The following is a 20,491-nucleotide window of genomic DNA, read 5'->3' as shown; positions in this document are numbered from 1 at the left end:
TTTCTTTGTCTTGCTCAGCCAATGGAATAGTGAAGAAACAATCTTTCAGATCAATGACAACTATTTGCCATTCCTGTGGAATCATTGTAGGTGTAGGAAGGCCTGGTAGTAAAGCTCCCATTGTTGCCATTACAGCATTTATCTGCCATAAATAATGTAAAAGTCTCCATTTTCCTGATTTCTTTTTTATTATAAAAACAGGGGTATTCCAGGGGCTGAATGATTCCTCAGTATATCCTGCTTGCAATTGTTCTGTGACTAACTCTTGCAGGGCAGTAAGCTTTTCAGTAGTAAGGGGCCAGTGTCCAACCCAGGCAGGTTTATCTGTCAACCATGTCAGGGCCACAACTGGACATTCATTGCCCTGCATCACAGTGGCCCCCGTTAAAAATCCGTAGTAATTTTGACACCCCATTGAGATAAACAATGTCGTCCCCACAGACTTTGAGGAGCATCGGCAACATAGGGTCTGATGTTAGCTTGTTGGCCATCAGGATGTTTCACATTAATTACAATGGCTGACAGGCCACCTGTTGTAGCACCACCCAACCCCAGGAGTCCAAAACTGGCATGAGTGAGAGGCCACGACTGAGGCCAGCAAAGTCACGAGAGCATTGTGACATCTGCTCCAGTGTCAATCAAACCTGTTACTGATATGGTTCCTGGATGGACATGCATCCACTGGTGGTGAGGATGCATGTCTTTTCTGGATGGTTCTCTGATACTTTCTCAGCCCAGAACACTTGGGGTACTCCTGTTGATCCAAAACTTCCTGTGCCGCAACTTCGGCCCACTGTATTTGGAACAAAACTCACAAAAGGTACAATTTGAGCAATGCAGGTTCCTTTCTGAATAGTGACAGGAGGGTCATCGATGGATACCATGGCATGAATCTGTCCCAAATAATCAGCATCAATAAGCCCTAGATGCACATGAATACCTCTAAGTGTAGTTCTTGATCTCCCTATCAAAAACGCACTCAATCCCCGTCCTATTGGACCATAGGCATCGAGGGGCACTTTACATATTTCTTTTGTCAGAATGGTTACTGTGTCAGCCGTGGGTATATCAATCCCTGCGGACCCGCTTGTTGCCCCTGAGTATTGTTCACAAATGGGCAGCTTTGCAGTGCTGGGAAGGCCCGCATTTGCTGTTGTGGTTCTTGGGGTATTTGTTTCCCCATACGCCCCTTCATGCTCCTCTTTGGGTTTCCCTGCAATAGCTGAACCACTTGCATGATATTTACTCCTGCACTGTTTAGCATAGTGCCCAAGTTTAGCACAGCAATTGCACAGAGCATCGCTGCCTGCACTTGGCTTAAATGTTGTTTTCCGGAGACAACATTTGACACTGTGGTACACTGTGACCTTACGTGCCCTTGTTGTCCACAATTATAACATTTTGCTGAAGGTCTTAGCACTGCAGCAAGAGCCGCCATTTTATGCTTGACTGAACCAACTTTCGAGCAAGCAGTAACCATTTCAGACAAGGTGGGTTCCCCAGGTAAAGTGTCAATAATCTTTCTGCAGTCTGGGTTTGCATTTTCTTTAGCCAATTGTATGCACAATTTGTCTTGCAAAGTTTCATCATCTACCTGTTTCTCAATAGCTGCAGCAAGTTTTTCTGCAAATTGCAAAAATGGTTCTCTCATCCCTTGCTGTATAGTGACATATTTCACTTTTGGAGCTGCCCTTTCCATTGTTTTAGTTAAGGCACTCATGCCAATTTGCTGAGCTTGCGCCGAAATCGAAGGATCCCACCTTGCCTGTAAATCTGGATTGGCAAAAGGCCCAGTGCCCAGCAGGGCATCAAAACCCACAGCATGACGAGGGTCGTGTTGAGGCAACTGCATATTTGTTAGAGCTGTGCGTTCAGCCACTCGCCTCCGAGTGTCTTGAAATACACCGTATTGTACTGGCTGGAATAGAATTGTAGCAAGATGCATGATGTCATAAGGTGCAAGCATATCTGCATTAATTACACATATTAATTGCATTACCTCTGAGGAATTAATACCATACTGAGCCACTTTTGATTGGAGATCTTGCACAACCCTCCAGGCAAAGACATGATGACTGTCATCCTGCCCTGTTCCAGGAGCTGCTTTAAAACCTGGAGAAGCCATAGGGTTATCACAGGCAACATTTGCATTGGCACTGTTCTCCTGAGGTGCTCTTGGAGCACCTAACCTTTCTATCATGTCCCAATTCTTTTCTTCAACTGCTTTCCTCCTAATAAATTCCCAAAACTCCTGAGGCTGTCGAGGAAGCCCAGTTACTTGACATGGAGGCAAAGTCCATGGGGCAGCAAGGCTAGAGCTCTTGGGAGGTAAAGAGACCAGAGCTCCTTGCCCCAACTCAGGTGTTACTGCGGGCGACTCATCACTTGCTTCGCTGTTGCCGTCACTGTGAGGGAGCAGAGGATACGACCTTGCAGGTTGTTCATGCAGCTCAGAGGGGAGCGAGGGGGCGGATGGCTGGACTAGAGCGGAGGGAAACGGGGGGGCAGACGGCTGGGTTTGTCTCTCTGCTAAAGACATTTCAGCTGACTGGCGTAGTGGTGTAGTGTATACAGGCACCATCGTGGGCTGCTGTGCAGGTGTGAGATAAAGAGGTTTAGGGGTCTGATAAGAGGATGCTATGGCAGGTTGCCCTGAAGCTCTGGCAGCTTTCCCAGAAGCTCTGGCAGCTTGCCAGGTAACTTGCATGGCACCCGGACTTTCTTCAAGTTCCCCATCAGAGGCCCCCTCTGCCTCATCCCCCCCGTCAGGTTCTGTTATCTGCCCCAACTCTTCCTCCGCATCCTGCTCTGCTTGTTCTCGCTCTGTTTTCCATTCCTTTAATGCCTCAAAGAGCTGTTCCCAAGTAACTGCTAGATTGACAACCGTTTTATCTCCCACTCGGATGACTTCCCACAGTCTGTCCCCGACTTTTTTCAATGCCTTAACACTAAAAGCTGTGTCGGGATCAGTGCCAAAATCCTGTGATTTAGCCCACAGCAATATATTTCGAAGGGCATAGTCTGACGTATTAGTTCCCTTATTTCTTAACAAAACTTTCCATGTAGCCAGAACAGTCTCTTCCTCTTTAGACAAATTATGTCCCATTATTACTAGTTGGTGGCTCACCTACTTCCAGGTGTCTTGATAGGAGGAAATCAGGTCCGGACCTCCCTGTGGCTTCCACCTGCCCCTCTCAGCTGCACCAACGCCGCCTCCCCCACTACGTCCCAGTGGGTCACAGTTGCCAGTTGCTAGGACCCCGTGTGGGCCCCCACCGACTCTGTTCTTATCACGTCGGGGCAGAGGGGAAGTGTCGCTGTCGAGGTGGTCATGACATAAAGCAGAGACCACAAGCAGTCTCAGATGGCAACTCTTTATTATTGAACATGGCTGACTTTTATACACTTTCCAATTGTTTATGCTTCTTCTATCTTTACTATTGGCCACAATAAGTCAACATAATACTATCGGTGAGAAGTTATAGTGACTTAACTAACTTTCTAAAAATGCTTCGTCCAGCTACAAGGTTCTCTTATCTTTCTTCTCTCCTTGGTTACAGCCTTGGAGAGAGCTCCTTATCAGCTTCTTCTTGCTCCTCGGCTTCTTCTCGCTCCTTTAGCAAACAGGCCTGCTGTTAGCCCCTTTCACAATTCCCCCTTTTTGTTTTTGGACTGTGAATGCAGCTGCTATGGATTTTTGCAGGGCCCTTTGCAAACATCCCAGCAGAGAGGGGACACACAAAACCACAATCACAACCATCAACAAAAGAGAAGGGTTTAATATCTCTGTCATTAAAAATGTCGCAATTAAAGGGGAAGCCAGAATGGGGGTAGGAGATGTCTTCTTAGTTCCTGGAGCAGGTCAACTTCTTTGGAAAAGACTTACAAATCCAGCTGGGAATAGAGGTTGTACCAGAAGAAGAAAAGGCTGTGGACAAACTCTTAGAAATAAAGTAGTGGTGTGTACACCTCATGCGGTCCAAAATGTGTTAAAATCAAAAAGGAAAAAAAAAGGAAAATAAAAAGCTGGGGAAAAAATAGTTAGTAGACTCTAAGATGTAAAAATGTGAAATAATGATAACTTAACACTAGAAGTAAAAAAAAGTTTGAATCCAGCTCAATTTTTTTGGCAAACAAAAAGGTACCTTAACACATGATTGTTCAGAAATTGTGCAATACCAAGCTGAAGTTCAGGAGGATGTAGCAGAACAAGCCCTCCTAGAGGGGGAAAAGATATATGTTGATGGTTCATCCAAATGCTTATTAGAGAAAAAGAATCCCTGGGCAGCCAGGGTGAGGGTTGTTGAGGCTGTGGGTGTTTGACCGCTCTTGTGCGGGCGGCAGAGTCTCGGGGCTGCGGCATGGGCTGATCCATGGGGGCGGCCCCGCGTGACAACTTCCAGCGTTTGCCCCCCGGTGGAGGCGGCGCGGGGCGCGGGTTTGTGTGGGCGCCGCTGGGGCTCGGCAGCTGCTTGGTGGTGCCGGGGTCTCGGAGGGCGCGGGGTTGCTGCACACGCTCAGCAGCCCGGCAGCGGCGCTGGGCACGGCTTGCACAGTTTGCTGCTGAGGAGCGCGGCTGCCGCAGGGACGGAGCTGCCCGGGGGTGGCTCCCAGCCTGCCGGGGTCCCAGTGCAGGGCGGCAGCCTCAGCCCCAGTAGGTGGGTGAAGAGAGAGAGAGAAAAGGGGCGAAAGGGGGGCGAGGCACATCCCCAAGGTCCCCACAGGGGCCCTGCTGTGAGTGAAGAGAGAGAGAAGAGGGGGTGGCATGAGAATAAGCGATAAGACAAAAGCAGAGATGGCCTTGATCTCTCGCTAATTCTCAAAAGCTCACCAAGTTATTTTTGTTCTCTTAAAGCAAGATTCTTTTTTTCTTTCTTCTTTTTTTGCTGATAGGATGGGGCCGGGGGGTTTGTTCTGAGAAGTTGTTAGAAGAATGGATCTGTGAAGGCTGAATAGCTAAATAATGCTCAGAGCGTAAAAGGCAATAGATGTTAAGACTGGCCTGGCTCTCTTTTTTTTGTTTATTTTTTTGGTTGTTTGGTTTGGTTTGGTTTTCTTTGGTTTTGAGTGGTTTTTTTGTTTACCTAATTGTGGCTCACAAGAAGAGGAATTTGCCTCTGAGTTTTCCCTTCAGTGCTGTTAAGGTTTCCTGCCTTAGAAAGAAGGGGAAGCATCCTAAGCATGGCAAGTCCCTTTTTCTCTAGGAGAACTGTCCTTTACATGATCCCAAGAGCTGAACAACCTAGCGCAGCTCAAGACTCAGCTGGGTACAAGAAGAACAAGCAGCTGTGGCCAAAAAAACCCCAAAAAACCCAACTTGTTGCTAAACCCAGGAAGTTTTGAAGAATGCTAATGGCAAATCCTGATGTAGAGTTGCCTTTCCTCCAGTCACTGTTCTGTGCTATTGAGAAGTCCTTTTCAGGTACTACTGACAAACGAGGCAGCAATCCAAGGCAAGGGAAAAGAGAGTGGATCCAGGCCAGCAGAATCAAAGGAGCTGTGAAGGAACCTGAGGAGTGGACTAGCACATTTAAACCGGGTGATACCAAATTGGCTCCTAAGTTGGGACTGGGTGGTAACGAACTGCGACGACCCAAATGATCCAAGGAATGTACAAAGAATCACAGCTAATTGAGAAACAAGGCCAGGTTTATATCAGTGCTTTCAAGTGCCATCTGGACAAGTCCTGAGACATGTCAGATATCCGATTTGGGGAGGAATACTTCCACTCCAAACAGGAGCATCAGGACTATTTCGGTCAGAGAATTCTCATGTTCTGGCCTTAGCCTGTGACTTCTACAAAGAGGAGGAGGAATTACAACTTCCATCAGGGCCATACCATATACCCTGTTTGCTTCATCCTAATATCAGATATGCTGGGTTATAATGCTGGGTTAAATGTAAATGTTTAAATTGTGGGAAAAATTGGTATTGTAGTTTACACAATTGATGCTCATGTTGCAGGAAGTGTCGAGCACCAAATCTATCCCCTATCCAGATAGAACTCAAAACAGCTGAAATAATAACTTTGTTTTGTGGATGGGAGTTATTAGTGCCTGTTGAGTAGGAGACACCTGAGGAACAGTGGGAAACCACAATTACAGAGTGTCAAAAATGATTTGCCTGGAAATTAGCAAAAAGGGAGTGACAAAGAGAAGAGGGCAAGACTGGATTGGCCGCTGTGCTCGCCACCGAGAAGATCAAATACACCTGCTATGGGCAGCAACCCCATAGGCATGGCAGGTGGGGGTATAAGCCATACCAGACCTCTGTTATTCCTTTTTCTGTCACTCATCTTCTGTCTTTTCCCTTTAGGGATACCAGCAAAATCGTGTCGCAAATGCTATCAAAAGCATTACAGGGAAAGAAATCAAAGTTCCTCTTTTATTACACACACCCATGTCAGCAGTCACTGCTATGACTCATCCAAATTAAGTACCTGTATGCAAAATGGGGGAAAATAGTGCATTGCGAGAAACTTAGGAAAAAGTGAGAATATATTGGGAAGCGAATGTCCAAAAGGGGAGAGATGGATTTGTTTCACATTTGCCTTTAAGGGTAGAGTCCAAGATTTGGTAAAAGAAAAATCAGTAAACAAAAAGGGAAAACCAGCACAGAAATCTAACTCTGTATCAGCCCCAATTAATAAGCTGAATCATCTTATAAGACTCCAAACAGTTGTAGAGATAATAACGAACATAACCAGATGGGCACTAGAATTTATATCAATTCAACGAAGCCAAACAAAACCCATAATATATCAGAATAGATTGGCTTTAGACTATTGGCTAAAGAAGGGAGTGTTTGTGGAAAATTTAATATATCAGGTGTAGATATATTAAAATAGATGACCACAATGAAAAATAGCCCACATACTGATCCAAAATTGGGAACCAATGTTAAAAAAACTAGCTGGTGAGATCACGTATAGAATGGTGGAAGAAATTAGGCTTCTTCCTTTCATGTGTTACAGCTGTTTGGATATTTCTTCCTTGTTTGATTCCTTGTTTTATTCAGCTAATTATCAGCGTAGTCCAAAGCATAAGAAACATTGCCCAAGCTAAATGTTTTATAAAGAATAAGAGGGGAGTTTGTTATAGATGTTGTTCCAGATTGCAATGCAAGATGTTTTCCATGACCATCTGTATGGCAGATTATCTTTGTCAAGCGGGCAGTTTGCCTTATCTCTAAGAGAGAGATAAGTGACCACATTCACACCTCCCTCAGGAGGGGACATCTGTTGATAACAGACTATTGAATGTCACTGCATGACTGATAAGAACTGTAACATCCCATTGGGAGATGCTCTGCCCAGAGGGAGGAGCCAAGCATTGCTACCCAGATATAATCCAGAGGTTTTTGAGACACCAGCGCGGCTTTCTCCACTGGATTCCCCAGAGGAACAGCAGCTGCCTCTTCTTCCACTAGATCTTCAGAGGAAGAACACATCCTTCTCTACAGGACCCCCCCTGCTCCAACAGAATCACCCCTGACACTTCAGGAGGGCTGCAGCCACATTTCCAATTGCACTGCTACCACACCTTTACCCACAGGGTGTCAGGTTGGGTTCTGACTCTGTCAGTGTTGTTCTAGTGTACTGCATGCTTTATTTTATCCTTTTATTTTTTTCCTTCCCTATTAAAGAACAGGTATTTCCTGCTCCCATATTTTTGCCTGAGAGCCCCTAAATTTAAAGTTTATAGCAGTCAGGAAGGGTGGGGAGGGTTTACGTTCTCCATTTCAGGGGAGGCTCCTGCCTTCCTTAGCAGACTCCTGTCTTTCCAAAACAAAAAAGCCACACGTCCCGTGTCTGTGTCACGCTCCTGCGACTGTGCCGGCCACCCAGAACCGGGACTGGTCCCAAAGAGGCCGTGGCAGGGCCTGTGGAAGGCCCCGGTGCCCTTCCTGCTCAGCTGCGGTGGCAGCCGTGGGGGCTCATTCTGCTGCCCTGAGCAGGCAGAGCAGAGGAGCAGCTGCTTCTTATTTGGGCCGTGGCTAAAGTTCCTGCTGGGCTGTGTCTTCAACACTTGGGGCAAGGTCTTGCCTGCAAGCTGGGGCAGTTTGGGTGGCGTGGGGGTGTCCGCAGGGCACATGGAGGTGTGTCCTGGGGCTCTCTGTGACACAGTGCACCATGGTCACCGTGGGATGGAAAGGGACAGAGTGTGCAAGGGTGACCCTTTGTGACACGTCGTGACATAGGTGCTGGTGGTGCCACGGCCACGCCACAGTGCTGGGTGCACACGACGGGACAGGACGGGACAGAGCAGTGCTGTGAGGAGCCCCCACACAGCCAACTCGTTCCTTGCTGACCCGGAGCTTTTCCCAGGCGTTCCCTGTGCAGGTGACCTCGAGGCCAGGCTGCGGGACTCGGTGACGTGGAGCATTTCCCAAGCGTCTGCCATCCCTGCGGCCGGTGCCCTCGAGGACAGACTGCGGGACTTGCAGTCCTATTTCCCTTTTGAGACTTCTCTCTTGCTGCTGCCCTCGAGGACAGGCTGCAGGAGTTCCTGTCCTGTAGCCTTCCCGAGGCTCTTCTGTTGCAGGTGCCTTCAAGGCACAACTGCAGCACTTGCTCACCTTCAGCTCTTCCGAGGCCTCTCTGCTTCAGCAAGCGCTCATAACTGCAAAGAGTGACATGGAGCAGAGACCCCCCAGCGTGCCCAAGCTGGCCTGGCTGGAGGAGGAAGAGGCTGGAGCTGCCTCAGCACAGCAGCCTGAAGAACTGGAGCAGTTCCAGCTGCTGCAGGAGCGTGAGTGTCAGAGCTGGGCCACAGGGCTGGTGCCTGCAGCCAGCCTGGCCCCATCCCATCCCATCCCATCCCATCCCATCCCTTCCCATCCCATCCCATCCCATCCCATCCCATCCCATCCCTGTGGACATATCCATGGATAGGACAGAAGCTGGGCTGGAGCACCTGGCAGCTGCGCTCCATCCCCCGGGGCATCCCGAGGCTCTCCCTGCCTGGGGAGCGCAGGGCTGGGCTGTGTTCTCCGGCCTCTCCCGCAGCCCCTCAGCTCTGGCTGCGCTCGCTCTTTGCCAGATGCAGCCCAGGACCGGACACAAGAACAGGAAGCCGCCCGTGGCCGCTTGGGCAGAACGGCGCAGGTACCTGCGGCCATCCCCACCTGGGCTGGGCCTGCTGGCACTGCTCAGCCAAGCACCAGGCTTGGAGCGCTCCATGGATTCTCCCTCTCTTGCTGCCCTTCTCCTGCCGACCCTCTGTGAATTCATCACGTGCCTTTGGCAGGAAGAGACCGCCGGTGCGGGCACGGGCATCTTGGCCAACCTTCCGTTCCTTGATGCCGAGATCGATGCTGCCATGCTGGATTTGCTTGTGGAGAAGGGTGTCTCCAATCCAGTGCAAGTAAGCAGCCTGGGGCAAGGGCTCGATGGCCCCAGCAGTGGTGCGGCGCCTCGAGCCGGCTCTGCCGGGCTCCCTCGGCCTTTGAGGCCCGGCCCAATGCGGTTGGAAGGGAAGCACTTCTCAGGGGGAGTTGCTGCTCTGGCAGCTCTCCAAGACTCCCCGTGCCCTCTGCAGGTGCCCGCCATGGTGAGGTCCATCCACCAGTGGCTCACGGCCAATGAGGCTGCTGGGCACAGGCTGGACAAGGCCCTTCTGGAGCTGACCGAGGAATACCCCTCGGACGTGCTGATCACCCTCTTGCGCTGGGCCCCATCGTGTGACAGGTAGGGCAGCCCCACGTGCCTTGAGGGCTTCGGGTTCACCGGCCCATCACCCTGTAGAGCCTGTCCCTGCTGACTGCCAGACAGGCGGGCAGTTCCAGGATCCTCTGGCTCCTCTGTTTTCCAGGGCTGCCATGTCAGCTCCTGAGCCTGGTGCCACGCTCCCTCCCTGCCCCTCGGGGCCTGTACCCACGTGGGCTGGCTGGCCGCTGCCGGCCAGGGGCAGTGGGCAGAGGCAGGGCTGAGGGCCAGCGCGGGGCCCTGCAGCTGCCCAGGCCACGGTGCTGTGGCCGAGCCCGCCCTGACACAGAGCTCTGACCCCACAGAGCTGCCGCCACCATGTGGGGAACCATCATGTCCTCGAGCAGGACTGCGGAGCCGGCACTGCGGCTACTCCTCGATGTGCTGAGCGCCTGGCCAGTGCACAGCGTGTACACCTCCGATGGGGACAACGCAGGAGTCTTTGCCCTGGCTGTGAGTTTCTGCTGCCGGCCTTTGCCAGCCCCCAGGCCGCCTCTCCAGCACCCAGCTCTCTGTCCTCCCCCCAGCTGCATCCCCCTGCCTCAGGCACTGGGCTGAATCCTGCCTTAGGGGCAGGGTTCAGGGGCACCAGGCCCGCTGGTCCCCCCGTGTCTCCCCCGGTCTCTCCCGGGCATGCTTAGGCCCTGCCACGTGGATGTCTTGGCACTGAGCCTTGTCTCTGGCTGTTTTATTTCTTGCAGGCAACCGTGGCCCTGTGGAGAGTCTTCAATCTGGCCTGGCGCTCGCCTGTGGTGCTGGAGTATTTCTCCTATCTCTTTCTGCGTCTGCTCTTCCAAGCTTACATCAGCATGCAGGATATGCCAGAAGAGGTTGAGACCTTCTGGCAGGGATGCCAGGAGCAACACGGCCTCACTGCAAACCCCAACAGGTGCTCCATGCCAGTCCTCCCAGTCTCCCCATCCCTCCCACGCCCCCAGGGCAGGAGCCGGGGCTCCCAGCGTGACCTGGGCTTTGCTCTGCACACAGCTTTGCGCTGCAGACCCTGAAGGCCCTGCTCTGCCAAATGCGCTATGAGCACGTGGTGCTGTCCATGGAACGCAAGCGTGCCTGGGACACGCTGCTCTGTGCCGACACCCACCACTGTGCAGTGCGTCTGCTGGCCAGGTGAGACCTCGTTCTCCCCACCGCCCCTCTCCTTTGTGCCTGCAACGCCCCACACAGTCCCCGTGCTCATGGGCAGCCGGGCCTTGTCACCAAGGGAGGCATGAGCAGACTGGAAAAGGCCGGCACAGGAGGCTGCCCGGGAACGGCCGCCTCCCAAAGCGCCCTCGGGATGCTCGGGAGCAGACCAGAGCTCTGCCAGTCAGCCCTGGGAGAGGTTTGCCTGCCCGGCCCAGGAGCAATGGTGCCTTTTTCTCCCTGCCAGGGAGATGCGCCGTGTCTCCATCATCTGGTGTTGCAGCATGGCATCCTGCCTCTTTGACCTGCTCAGCCAAGGCATTTCAGACTGGGAGCTGCCCGCCCTGGCCTTCCTGGTGGAGGTGAGCCCCATGGCCAGCGCTGCCTGGCTGAGCTGCCTCCCAGCCCTCTGCCCTCTCGTAGCCGCAGCTGCCTGGGACGCTGCCCATGCCCTGTGCTGCTGCCTTGGCTCGGCCCTGTACACTTCTGAGCTCCTGCCAGCTGGCCACCTCTGTGCCTGCTCTCTGCCTGCTCTGTGCCTTTCAGGTCCTGGATTGCCTGGACTTGAGCGAATGCGGTAAAAAAGTCCTGGAGATCTTGACAAGGCACCTGCAGAGCGAGTCCAGGCCGATGCATGGCGTGGCGCTGCGAGGCCTCGTGGTGCTCACCTCGATGGTGAGAAGGAGGCAGCAGCTGAAGCTGTGCTGGCAGCGTGGGGCTGGGGCAAGCAGCCCCTTGGGCTTAGCTGGGCTTTGGCAGCTGTGGCAGCTGCTCCCAGCTCTCCAGGGTCGCTGTTCAGCTGCCTGAGTGCTTTGGGACAGGCCTTGGGCCTCTGAGCCCTGCAGCAGCAGCAGCAGCAGCAGCGTGGGGTTGCCCAGCCTTGTTTTGCACACAGGATCCAAGCATGTACAGCCTGACTGAAAGCCTTGGGAAGCTACTGTGGGATAGGGATGAAGACATCGTGGAGAAGACCCTCATTGTGCTCAGCCTCCTGATGCTGCAGAAAGACCTGGCAATAGCCAGCCCCATCGCCCTGCAGCTGGCTGAGGCGCTCTGGCACCTCTTTGACAATGTGAGGCTCTGTGCCCCCAGCCACGGGCACATGGGTGCTGCCTTGGGCCTGGGCACAGGGAGGCCTGGAGCAGCTGATGTGGAGGGCTTTGGCTTCCTTTTCAACAGGACAACAGCCTTGTGCAGCTGCTCTCCATTCACCTCTTCCAAGACGTAATCGCCTTGGTAGTGGCAAAGGGAGAAAAGCCTCTGAAGAAGCACGTGAGCCAGAGCCTGCTCCCACTCTTCTTCCACTGCCATGATGAGAATGGGTGTGTGGCACAGGTGAGGCCTCCTGGGTGTCCCCATGGAAGGAGCTCAGCTGTCTCCCCAGCCCCTGGCACCTGACGGGCTCCAGCCTCCTCCTGGCCCTGGCACAGAGATGCGGGTCCGGTGCCCTGGGCTGCGGTGCCATCTCTGGGTCTCTGCTGCTCTGCAGGCCTCTCGGGAAACGCTGCTTTCTGCAGTAAGCTTCCTGAAGAGGAAGGATCTCAAGCAGCTGCTGCAGACGCATCAGATGTGGAGATTTGCCGAGTGCTTGGTAAGGACAGCCTGGCATGCCCAGCCCAATCCCTGGAGAAGCCGCCTGCCCCCGGCGCCCGGTCTGTGGGGCTGGCAGCTGTGGCCCCTGCCCAGTGCCGCAGGCAGGGGCAGCAGCCTGCGCCCCACACGCCGCTCCCTTGCCTGGGCCGTGCGGGCTCTTCTCCAGGCTCCTGTGGCCCCAAGGCCGGTGCCGATGGAGGCCCGAGGCAGCCGGGCTCTGCTGCGGGGCGGCACCGCGGCTCGCCGGGCCCTCCGCCCCGTGCCGAGCCCGGCGCCTGCGGCTGCTGGCCGGGCCTCAGGGCTCTGTGGGCAGGGGGAGCAGTGGCGGCCGTAGGCAGCGCCCGGCCCAGGGGCAGGGCCCGCATCAACCCTTTCCCTCCGTGCCCCGCCGCTCTCTGCAGCTGGCAGAGGACAGGAGCCGAGCGGCCGAGCAGCTGCGCCGGGCCCTGCCCTACGTGCGGAGCGCACAGGAGCCCCTGCGAGAGGCGGCCGTCAGGTTCATGGGTGAGCGCCAAGCCCGGCTCCCTCCCCGGCCCGACCCGCCGCAGCTCGGCCCTAGCCCCGCCTGCTGTCCCGGCAGCAGGATCCGGGCGCGGGCATGTGCAGCCCCGGCTGGGCTCGGCATTGCTGCTGCCGCCCTCTGGCAGCCGTGGCCTGGGGCGGCAGCGTGCGCCAGGGGCCCGGGCTGAGCCCTGCCGGGCCAGCAGGGCGTGTGGCCTCGGGGCTGGCAGCGCCCGTGGGCGGCAGCTGTGGCTCTGAAGGCCGGACACGCTCTGTGTTCCCCAGGGATGGCCGGGCGCTTCCTGACAGGGCAGCAGCCGCACTTCCGCATCATCTGCAGGGGTGAGTGCGGCCCGCGGGCTCTCGCCGGGGGCTGCCGCTGGCACCTGCGTTCCCTGGCCCGCCCGCCCACGGCTCCGCTCCCTGCGCGCCCCAAGGTGCCCACAGCACAGACACCTTGCAGGGACCTGGGGGACATTCCTGGCCAGCAGCTGCCAGCTCGTCCTTCTTGTCTCCTGCTTCCTCCAGGCCGTGCCAGGAGCTGCGTGCTAGGCACGAGCCTGGAGGCTCTCGCCAGCTCCCCGCAGATCCAGCCTCTGACTGGGCCTCTGTTTCTCTCTCTGCAGCCCTTCAGGACATGACGGATGACACCAGCCCTGCCATCTCATGCCTGGCGCTTCAAGCTCTGTACATCCTTTTAGCTCTACAGAGCGTTCCCTGCTCCCGACTCCAGAAGATGCGAGACCAACTGCGCCGCCTCTGGCACTCGCGGCCTTTGCTGTGTGGCCGTGGCTGAGTGTCCTGCTGCGGCGCTGTGCAGAACTGCTCCGGGAGGCTGCGTCTGCTGGGGCCACCTGAGCCTGCGGGGAACACCTCTCCTCTGCCAGCACTTCCTTCCCCTTCACCCCCTAGAGGAACATTAAATTGCTGTTGTTGGATAGCCGGCTGTCCAGGAGCTTTCTCTTGGTGCAGAGTGTCTTCAGGCCAATGGGGAAGAGGGGGAAAAGGCTGCTTGGTCTGCGCAATTTGCCCAAGCGTGCGGTGTGGAAGGGAAAGTGTGGAAGAATGGCTGGAGGAAAAGGGCCATGGATCCGTGGAAATGTTGTACAAGCAAGCCCCATGATAACTGAGCATACATGTTAACTTAGCAGCTTGGCATAAGTGGGCCGCCCTTAGCATAACCAGGCCGCATGCCATGATAGGAAGATGCTGTGTCCTGCCTGCTGACAAGGTCGAACGGGCAAGGACAGCAACGAGAATAGAAACCATAAAGTATGCATAACCACAAAGTAGGAGGAATATGTAAATGTAATCTCTTGCTTTAAACCAAGAAACTCACGACAGGTGTGAGCAATTAAACCAATAAACTAACGACAAGTATGCATAATTACTGGAAAACAATATAAAAGTACCGGTGTACTCAAGATAAACCAAAGCTTGCTTTACCAATCATATTGATTGATTGCTTGTCTTCCCTCACCGCCATCAGAAGGGGGCTGTGGGATGCTGAGAGGGACGGGAGGGGCTTTGGTGGCTCCTGGCCAGGACAAAAAGGGATCGGGGGGAGGTTTCAGGGGGTCGTGGCTGGGCTGGGGGCCACAGGGAGGGCGCTGGGAGGGGCTGGGGGTGTCCCTGAGAGGTTTTGGGGGTGCTGAGCCCTGCGGACCCCCCAGAGATGCCGCCGGACGCCACCCGCAGCAAGATGCTGACGGGCATCGGGGGCTTCGTCTTGGGCTTCGTCTTCCTGGCGCTGGGGCTCGGCTTCTACGTGCGCAAGAAGGTCAGGGCGGGTGCCGGGGGTGGCGTCCCGGCCGTGGCGGAGCGTGCGCGCTCCCGCCGGGGCCCCCAGCCCGGTGTCACCCCCTTTTCTCTGCCCACAGAGCTCCTGAGCCGGCGGCGGCCGCAGCCCCTCCCCGTGGGCTCGGGCCCGGCCGGGACCCCCCGCTCCGTCCCCGCTCCGCTGATTTTGGGGGGGTCCCGTATCCCCCCAGCCCCGCTGGTGCTCTGCCCCCGCCCAGTGCCTGCTTCCAGTGCTCCCAATAAAGCTTCCCAGTTGGCCCCGGGGCCGTTTATTGGGGGGCGATGGGGAGGGGTTGGGGGCGGCGGTGATGGGACGGATTTGGGCAAAGGGAGGGGGACAAAGGGTGGGGGCAGGGCCCGGAGGGAGCGGGAGGAGGGGGAGGAGGAGGAGGAGGAGGAGGAAGAGCAGCAGCACCAGATCCCCACGGTTTCCCCGCCCCGCCAGAGCTGCAGCCCCCCCTGGCCCTGTCAGCATCGCCCCCTCCCCACATCCCGCAGTGAGCGGGGAGAGGGAGCTCAGCCCTGGTTAAGAATCTCTAATTACTTTAAAATAATTAATACTTTTTAATTTTATTAAAATTTTATTTTAATATATGAAAACATGTCTATATTTTAAATTTATATAATTTAAAAATAATTTTAATACTACTTAATAATTCCCTTGACCCCTTGATAATAAAATTATGTTACTGTCACGATCCCTCCTCATGGACGGGTTTCCTGATGGGGGATCTTGTTGGATCAGCGGAAGAAATGCAGCACACAATATGAGTGATCAGCAAGTCTCCAACTTTACTGATAGTTCACACATATTTTTATTGGTGTTAATGAAGCTTATACATATTGGAAAGCTGAGCTCATTATTGCTTAATTACTTCTCGGTCAACCATGCCTACTTCTATATTCTTATGGTTATTTTGTTACTACTTCTACATTCTCGTGGTTATTCTGCTGAAACTATCCTCATATTTTTGGCAAAAGATCCTCTCCCCCATCCTCATGTTGCAGCAAGGTCGCATCAGTGGTTGGACACTGACTGCTGACTCCTAGACTTGCTTTCTTCTATCTTAATCAGCGGTATCATGTCTACATGCCCTTTCTCAGCTGGCCAGCTGTCCACAAAGCTCTCCACACTTCCCCCATTTTTCTGTTGAACAAGCATGGTCTGATTAAATGCAGCAGATACCATCTTTTGCACCATGTTCTGTAGCCATATGCAAAAACACGGCAAAATTAATACTAACAACAAAGCTATAATGCCCACTATAATGCTGACCTTAACAATAGAGCGTAACCATGATCCCAGGCCTGAAGATTTGAGCCATCCATCAATACCAAAGCCTGATTCTACCTGTAGGTTTCCAGTTAACGGCTCCAATGTGGAGAGCTTTGTGGACAGCTGGCCAGCTGAGAAAGGTCACGTCAACATAATAGCGTTGGTTAAGTTAGAAGGAGGCAAGTCTAGGATTCAGCAGTCAGTGTCCAACCACTGACAGGGACATTGTGCCCTTGGTGCACCAACAGGATAGAGGAGAGGATCTCATGCCAAAAATATGAGGATAGTTTCAGCAGAATAACCACAAGAATGTAGAAGTAGTAACAAAATAACCATAAGAATATAGAAGTAGGCATGGTTGACCGAGAAGTAATTAACCAATAATGAGCTCAGCTTTGCAATATGTATAAGCCACATTAACACCAATATAAATATGTGTGAACTATCAAGAAAGTTGGAGACTTGCTGATCACGCAGATTGAGTGCCGCATTTCTTCCACGGATCCAACAAATTCCTGGTTTTGAGTCACCAATGCAATCACCTGTAAAGCCTGAAAATATGAGCTCTCATTCAAGGGCTTCCAGGAACACTTAAACCTACAGCAATTCTCCTTCAAAAAACCACAGTAGCTATGTCTCCTATAGAAAGACCAGATAAACCTCTCAGGAACCAGAATGACCCTTTTGTTCCCCTTTATGACTTGCTGAGAAAAAGAATAACATGGGATTGGACTTCTTTTCAGGAGGAAACATTGCAATTACTTTTTTGTAATTGCAATTTTGATTTTTGAAGTGACAGCTCACCAGGCACTGGACCCTGTCCATCCCACAGATCCCTTTCAGCTGGAATATGGATTTGCCTCCTCACAGCTTTCCGTTCATATACGGCAGCGGGGTCCTGAGGGTCTGACAAAGCCTGTTGGTTTTTATTCCCGTGGTTTCAGAGATACTGAAAAAAGGTACACAGCCTGGGAAGGGGGGTTGTTTGTGGTTGGCTTGGGAAAAAGTAAATGTAAATGATCACAAATTGATAATTGATGCACTTGGTGCTACACAAAACAACGTTTCTTTGGCTCTCAGCTGTATCCAGGCACAATTGTGGATGCAGTCAGTTGCTGCCTCAATTATAAGAGAAGGTGAAGAAGGCACTTTTCCCACTGAAATTCGGAAAATAATTTGGGACAATGCCACTGACTTTGAAAGAGAATTCCAGTCCTGGTGGAACCTGGTGAATTTTACCTATGAGCCCATTGCAAACACAGCCACAGCTTTTGTGTTAACCATACACAATGCCTCAGAGCATTTGATTTTCCCTGTTATAGCATTAGAACTGAATTACAGCGGAGCTGTTCTCTATCCCATAGAGAATGGGCCCGTCAAATTGGTGAGAAATGGCAAACTGTTAATTTGGAATCTTGTATTGTCCGAGAACAACAAGGGCTCATCTGTGAAAGCAATGCAATCATAGCTCAAGACATTTGTCTAGACACAGAGTGAAATATCTGTCATTTTGAAATTTGTCCTAACAAGACTTCTGAAACAGTCCTTATATACATAGGCAATAGATGTGCATGCTTAGAACTGCTTGTTATTTTGTATTTGTAGAAAATGTGGCAGTAGATACTAAAAATCTTTCAAATTTCTGTGCTTGTAACTTTACCAAAATTGCAGGGTGGGATTTCTCTTATGAAGCTCCAGTTACCTCTCACTACCCATTGCAATCCAACTACACACTGATTCACAAACTGATGCCTACTCCTATTGGGATGGATCTCACTTTGGTAAGACAACTGCTGCTCCATCGAGACTTAGTTGAAATCCTTGAGAAGATTGAGAAAAACGCACAGAAAGCCCTGGTGACTGTTCATCACAATGTGAGACAGATACCCCGTGTCATGGAAAGAGTGGAGAAAGATGCTGAGCACAGGGGGTGGGATACTCTTTTAGGTGGTCTCCTACTGCCACGGGTGTCCTGAGCAGTCTGTGTCATCCCATTGTTATCCTTTTGATACCAATTCTGCTTGGTTTTATTTTATCAGCAGTCCCATTCGTTATGAATTGGAGCATGAAACAGCTGACAAGATTGACGTCTATAGTTAATGCACACAACTTGGCTGATGTCCTCTACACTGTGAACATCCCCAAGACTTTAACACTAGGCAATTATGAATTAGGCATATGAGTTTTAGAGTGATCCTGGATTTTCATTTATGATTTTGTGAAAATTATTTTCCACTTTAAGTGAATTATTTTAGAAAATAATTTTTATGTTAATGCTTGTATTATGATTAGTTTATTGCTTTTTCCTTTTGATTATTTGTGATTTGTTTTGCCAATTTGAGAATTGTTATAAAAATAATACTATTTTAATTAATTAACCACTTGTAAATTGTTATGAAAATAATACTGTTAGATTCAATATTAAGTATGTTTGTTTATTGTCTCCCTTTTTCCCCTCTTTTTCCGATCCTTTCTTTTCCTCCTTTCTCTCTCTCTCTCTCTTTTCTCTCTCTCTCTGTCATACTGTCTCTACATTTCCAAGTACACTACCAATGTATAGCAAGTCATAAAGACCCATCAGCGACACTCCAGAGTTCTGCGGATGAGGATCCCTTCAAGACAATCGTGAGTCACGGGGTCGTGTCAGAGTCTGTCCAAATTTCCCTCATCTGCCTCACGATCGTCACTGAGGGACCACTGAAGAGAAGACCCCCCCCTGTCTTAAATCTCTGGCTCCAAAGGAGAAAGTCATGTGCCTGAGACCTGAGAGCGTTGCCAAGCCATTGTTTGCACAGGTGTTGTTTGCTGTGTGCTACACTGAGCCCAATGAGAAGAAGAAGGAAGCACCGTGCCCTTTGTGCAACAACAGCCTTGGGAGCTGTCCCACCTCTCGGCCTGGCTGGATTCTCCTGAGTTCTGGGTGGGCCCCCCACAGAAGACCCTCACCTGTTTTACAACCACCGTGACAGACAGACTGAGATGTAAGGAGCCTCTCCATCAAGGACTGAGACATGAAACCCCCATGTGAAAAGGCCCCTCTGCTCCTTCCAAGGACTGGCACTGAAACCCCCAGCCCGGGGCAGGTGTGTGGGGAGGCAAGCTGACCAAAGCGAGATGTTTGCCTGCAGGTTGTGACCGCTGGACCAAGAACACAATGGCTCTCGTTTACTGCTGAGAACATGGACTACCTGTTACATCTATTCCTTATTGTATCTGTTTCCCCCCTCCCCGGCAATTTCCAATAGAGCTATCATAATAAAAACCTCTGAGTTAGCCAGAGACTTGGAGATCTCCCCGACGTAACAGGCGGATCCTCGACTGGACTGGACCAAAGGACTTCCTCTCTACGTTTGGTAGCTCTATCCCCCTCTTTCTCTCTCTCTCTCTCTTTTGTCTGTCTCTTCCTCTATCTTTTTCTCTCCCTTCATCCCTCTATCGCATTTTGCGGTGGTCATTCAATAAAGGTGCATTTGTTTCGATTATCATTGCAAACCCCCTTGTACCGTGTTGGTTCTTTTTGCACCCTGAGATCAAGTCCACGATCCATCACGAAACCCGTCCGTCAGGACGGATCGTGACAGCCCCCGAGGACCCCTCCTCAAATTCATCCCCAAAGCCCCCCCAGCACCCGCAGACCCTGCTAAAACCCCCTCAAATTCCCCCCCAGATCCTCCCCAAATGCTCCCTAAACCTCCTCAAGACCCCTCCCCAAATTCCCCTCACGACCCCTCCAGGACCCCTCACCTGTTCCTGCGCTTCCTCAGCAGCTCCCGGAGCCCCCCGTCCTCTCCCAGCGCCTCCCCCGCTCTCTCCAGCGCCTCCCGCAAGACCCGCCCGAGCCCGGGGCGGCTCCCGGGGGTCCCTGAGGGGGTCCGGGGGGGCGGCGGGGGGGAGGGGGCGCCCGCTCCATGCCCGGCCCCGGGGTCAGGGGGCGCCGCTTCGGGCTCGGCTCTGATTGGCTGGAGCGGGCGCGGGGGGGGCGGGAGTTGCTGAGAGGAGACGTCCGGTGATTGGTTGTTTTCGTAGAGGGCGAGGTGATTGACAGGAGAGGGGCGGGGGAGGCGGGCTTTGGCGAGGGGAGACGCACGGTGATTGGTTGGTTGAGCTCGAAAGAGGCGGGAGTAGCTGAGGGGAGACCTGCGGTGATTGGTTGGTTCGGCATGTGAGAGGCGGGTGTGTCTGAGGGGAGGCGTGCAGTGATTGGTTGGATCGGCGCACGGGGAGACCGGTGTTCCTGAGGGGAGACTCGCGGTGATTGGTTGGTTTGGGGCGTGGTGAGCCGTGATTCGTTACTTTTGGAGATGAAGCGCGGTGATTGGATGGTTGGGGCCGGGGCGCGCCGCTATTGGTTGGGAAAAGTCCAGGATTTTTAAGGGAACATTCCCAGTTTTTTGGAGAAAAACTCTCAGATTTTTATGGAAAAATTCCCATATTTTTGCAGGAGAAACATTCCCGGATTTTTTGACCCCACATGA

The 20,491-nt window shown here is 52.6% G+C and overlaps 3 protein-coding genes across 3 annotated transcripts in view; all 3 read left to right on the top strand.

The window, feature by feature from the left end:
* Window positions 1–20,491, top strand: part of LOC129132056 (uncharacterized) — a 157,054-nt gene that overhangs the window by 99,774 nt on the left and 36,789 nt on the right. The window lies entirely within an intron of this gene.
* On the top strand, window positions 9,971–11,414 carry LOC143696009 (maestro heat-like repeat-containing protein family member 7). The gene is made up of 5 exons (XM_077191216.1): window positions 9,971–10,159; window positions 10,408–10,595; window positions 10,694–10,831; window positions 11,094–11,234; window positions 11,393–11,414. The coding sequence occupies exons 1-5, from the start codon at window positions 10,025–10,027 to the stop codon at window positions 11,412–11,414; spliced, it is 624 nt and encodes a 207-aa protein (XP_077047331.1). The 5' UTR covers window positions 9,971–10,024.
* Window positions 11,544–14,376, top strand: LOC129132066 (uncharacterized). The gene is made up of 6 exons (XM_077191198.1): window positions 11,544–11,918; window positions 12,026–12,181; window positions 12,336–12,437; window positions 12,841–12,943; window positions 13,226–13,282; window positions 13,567–14,376. The coding sequence occupies exons 1-6, from the start codon at window positions 11,751–11,753 to the stop codon at window positions 13,734–13,736; spliced, it is 756 nt and encodes a 251-aa protein (XP_077047313.1). The 5' UTR covers window positions 11,544–11,750; the 3' UTR covers window positions 13,737–14,376.

The sequence above is a fragment of the Agelaius phoeniceus genome, chromosome 27 (genome assembly GCF_051311805.1).
Source record: "Agelaius phoeniceus isolate bAgePho1 chromosome 27, bAgePho1.hap1, whole genome shotgun sequence".
Lineage (NCBI taxonomy): Eukaryota > Metazoa > Chordata > Aves > Passeriformes > Icteridae > Agelaius > Agelaius phoeniceus.
Note: the sequence above shows the minus strand (reverse complement) of the source record. Positions and strands in the feature narration are given on the sequence as shown.

What these genes read in the sequence shown, in the direction of transcription:
- LOC129132066 (XM_077191198.1), top strand. Translation starts at nt 11,751, where the DNA reads ATGTACAGCCTGACTGAAAGCCTTGGGAAGCTACTGTGGGATAGGGAT. An exon ending in GGCGGCCGTCAGGTTCATGG is followed by an intron (nt 12,944 to 13,225) that starts GTGAGCGCCAAG and finishes TGTGTTCCCCAG; the next exon opens with GGATGGCCGGGCGCTTCCTG. An exon ending in CTTCCGCATCATCTGCAGGG is followed by an intron (nt 13,283 to 13,566) that starts GTGAGTGCGGCC and finishes CTCTCTCTGCAG; the next exon opens with CCCTTCAGGACATGACGGAT.
- LOC143696009 (XM_077191216.1), top strand. Translation starts at nt 10,025, where the DNA reads ATGTGGGGAACCATCATGTCCTCGAGCAGGACTGCGGAGCCGGCACTG. An exon ending in CTCACTGCAAACCCCAACAG is followed by an intron (nt 10,596 to 10,693) that starts GTGCTCCATGCC and finishes CTCTGCACACAG; the next exon opens with CTTTGCGCTGCAGACCCTGA. An exon ending in GCAGTGCGTCTGCTGGCCAG is followed by an intron (nt 10,832 to 11,093) that starts GTGAGACCTCGT and finishes TCTCCCTGCCAG; the next exon opens with GGAGATGCGCCGTGTCTCCA.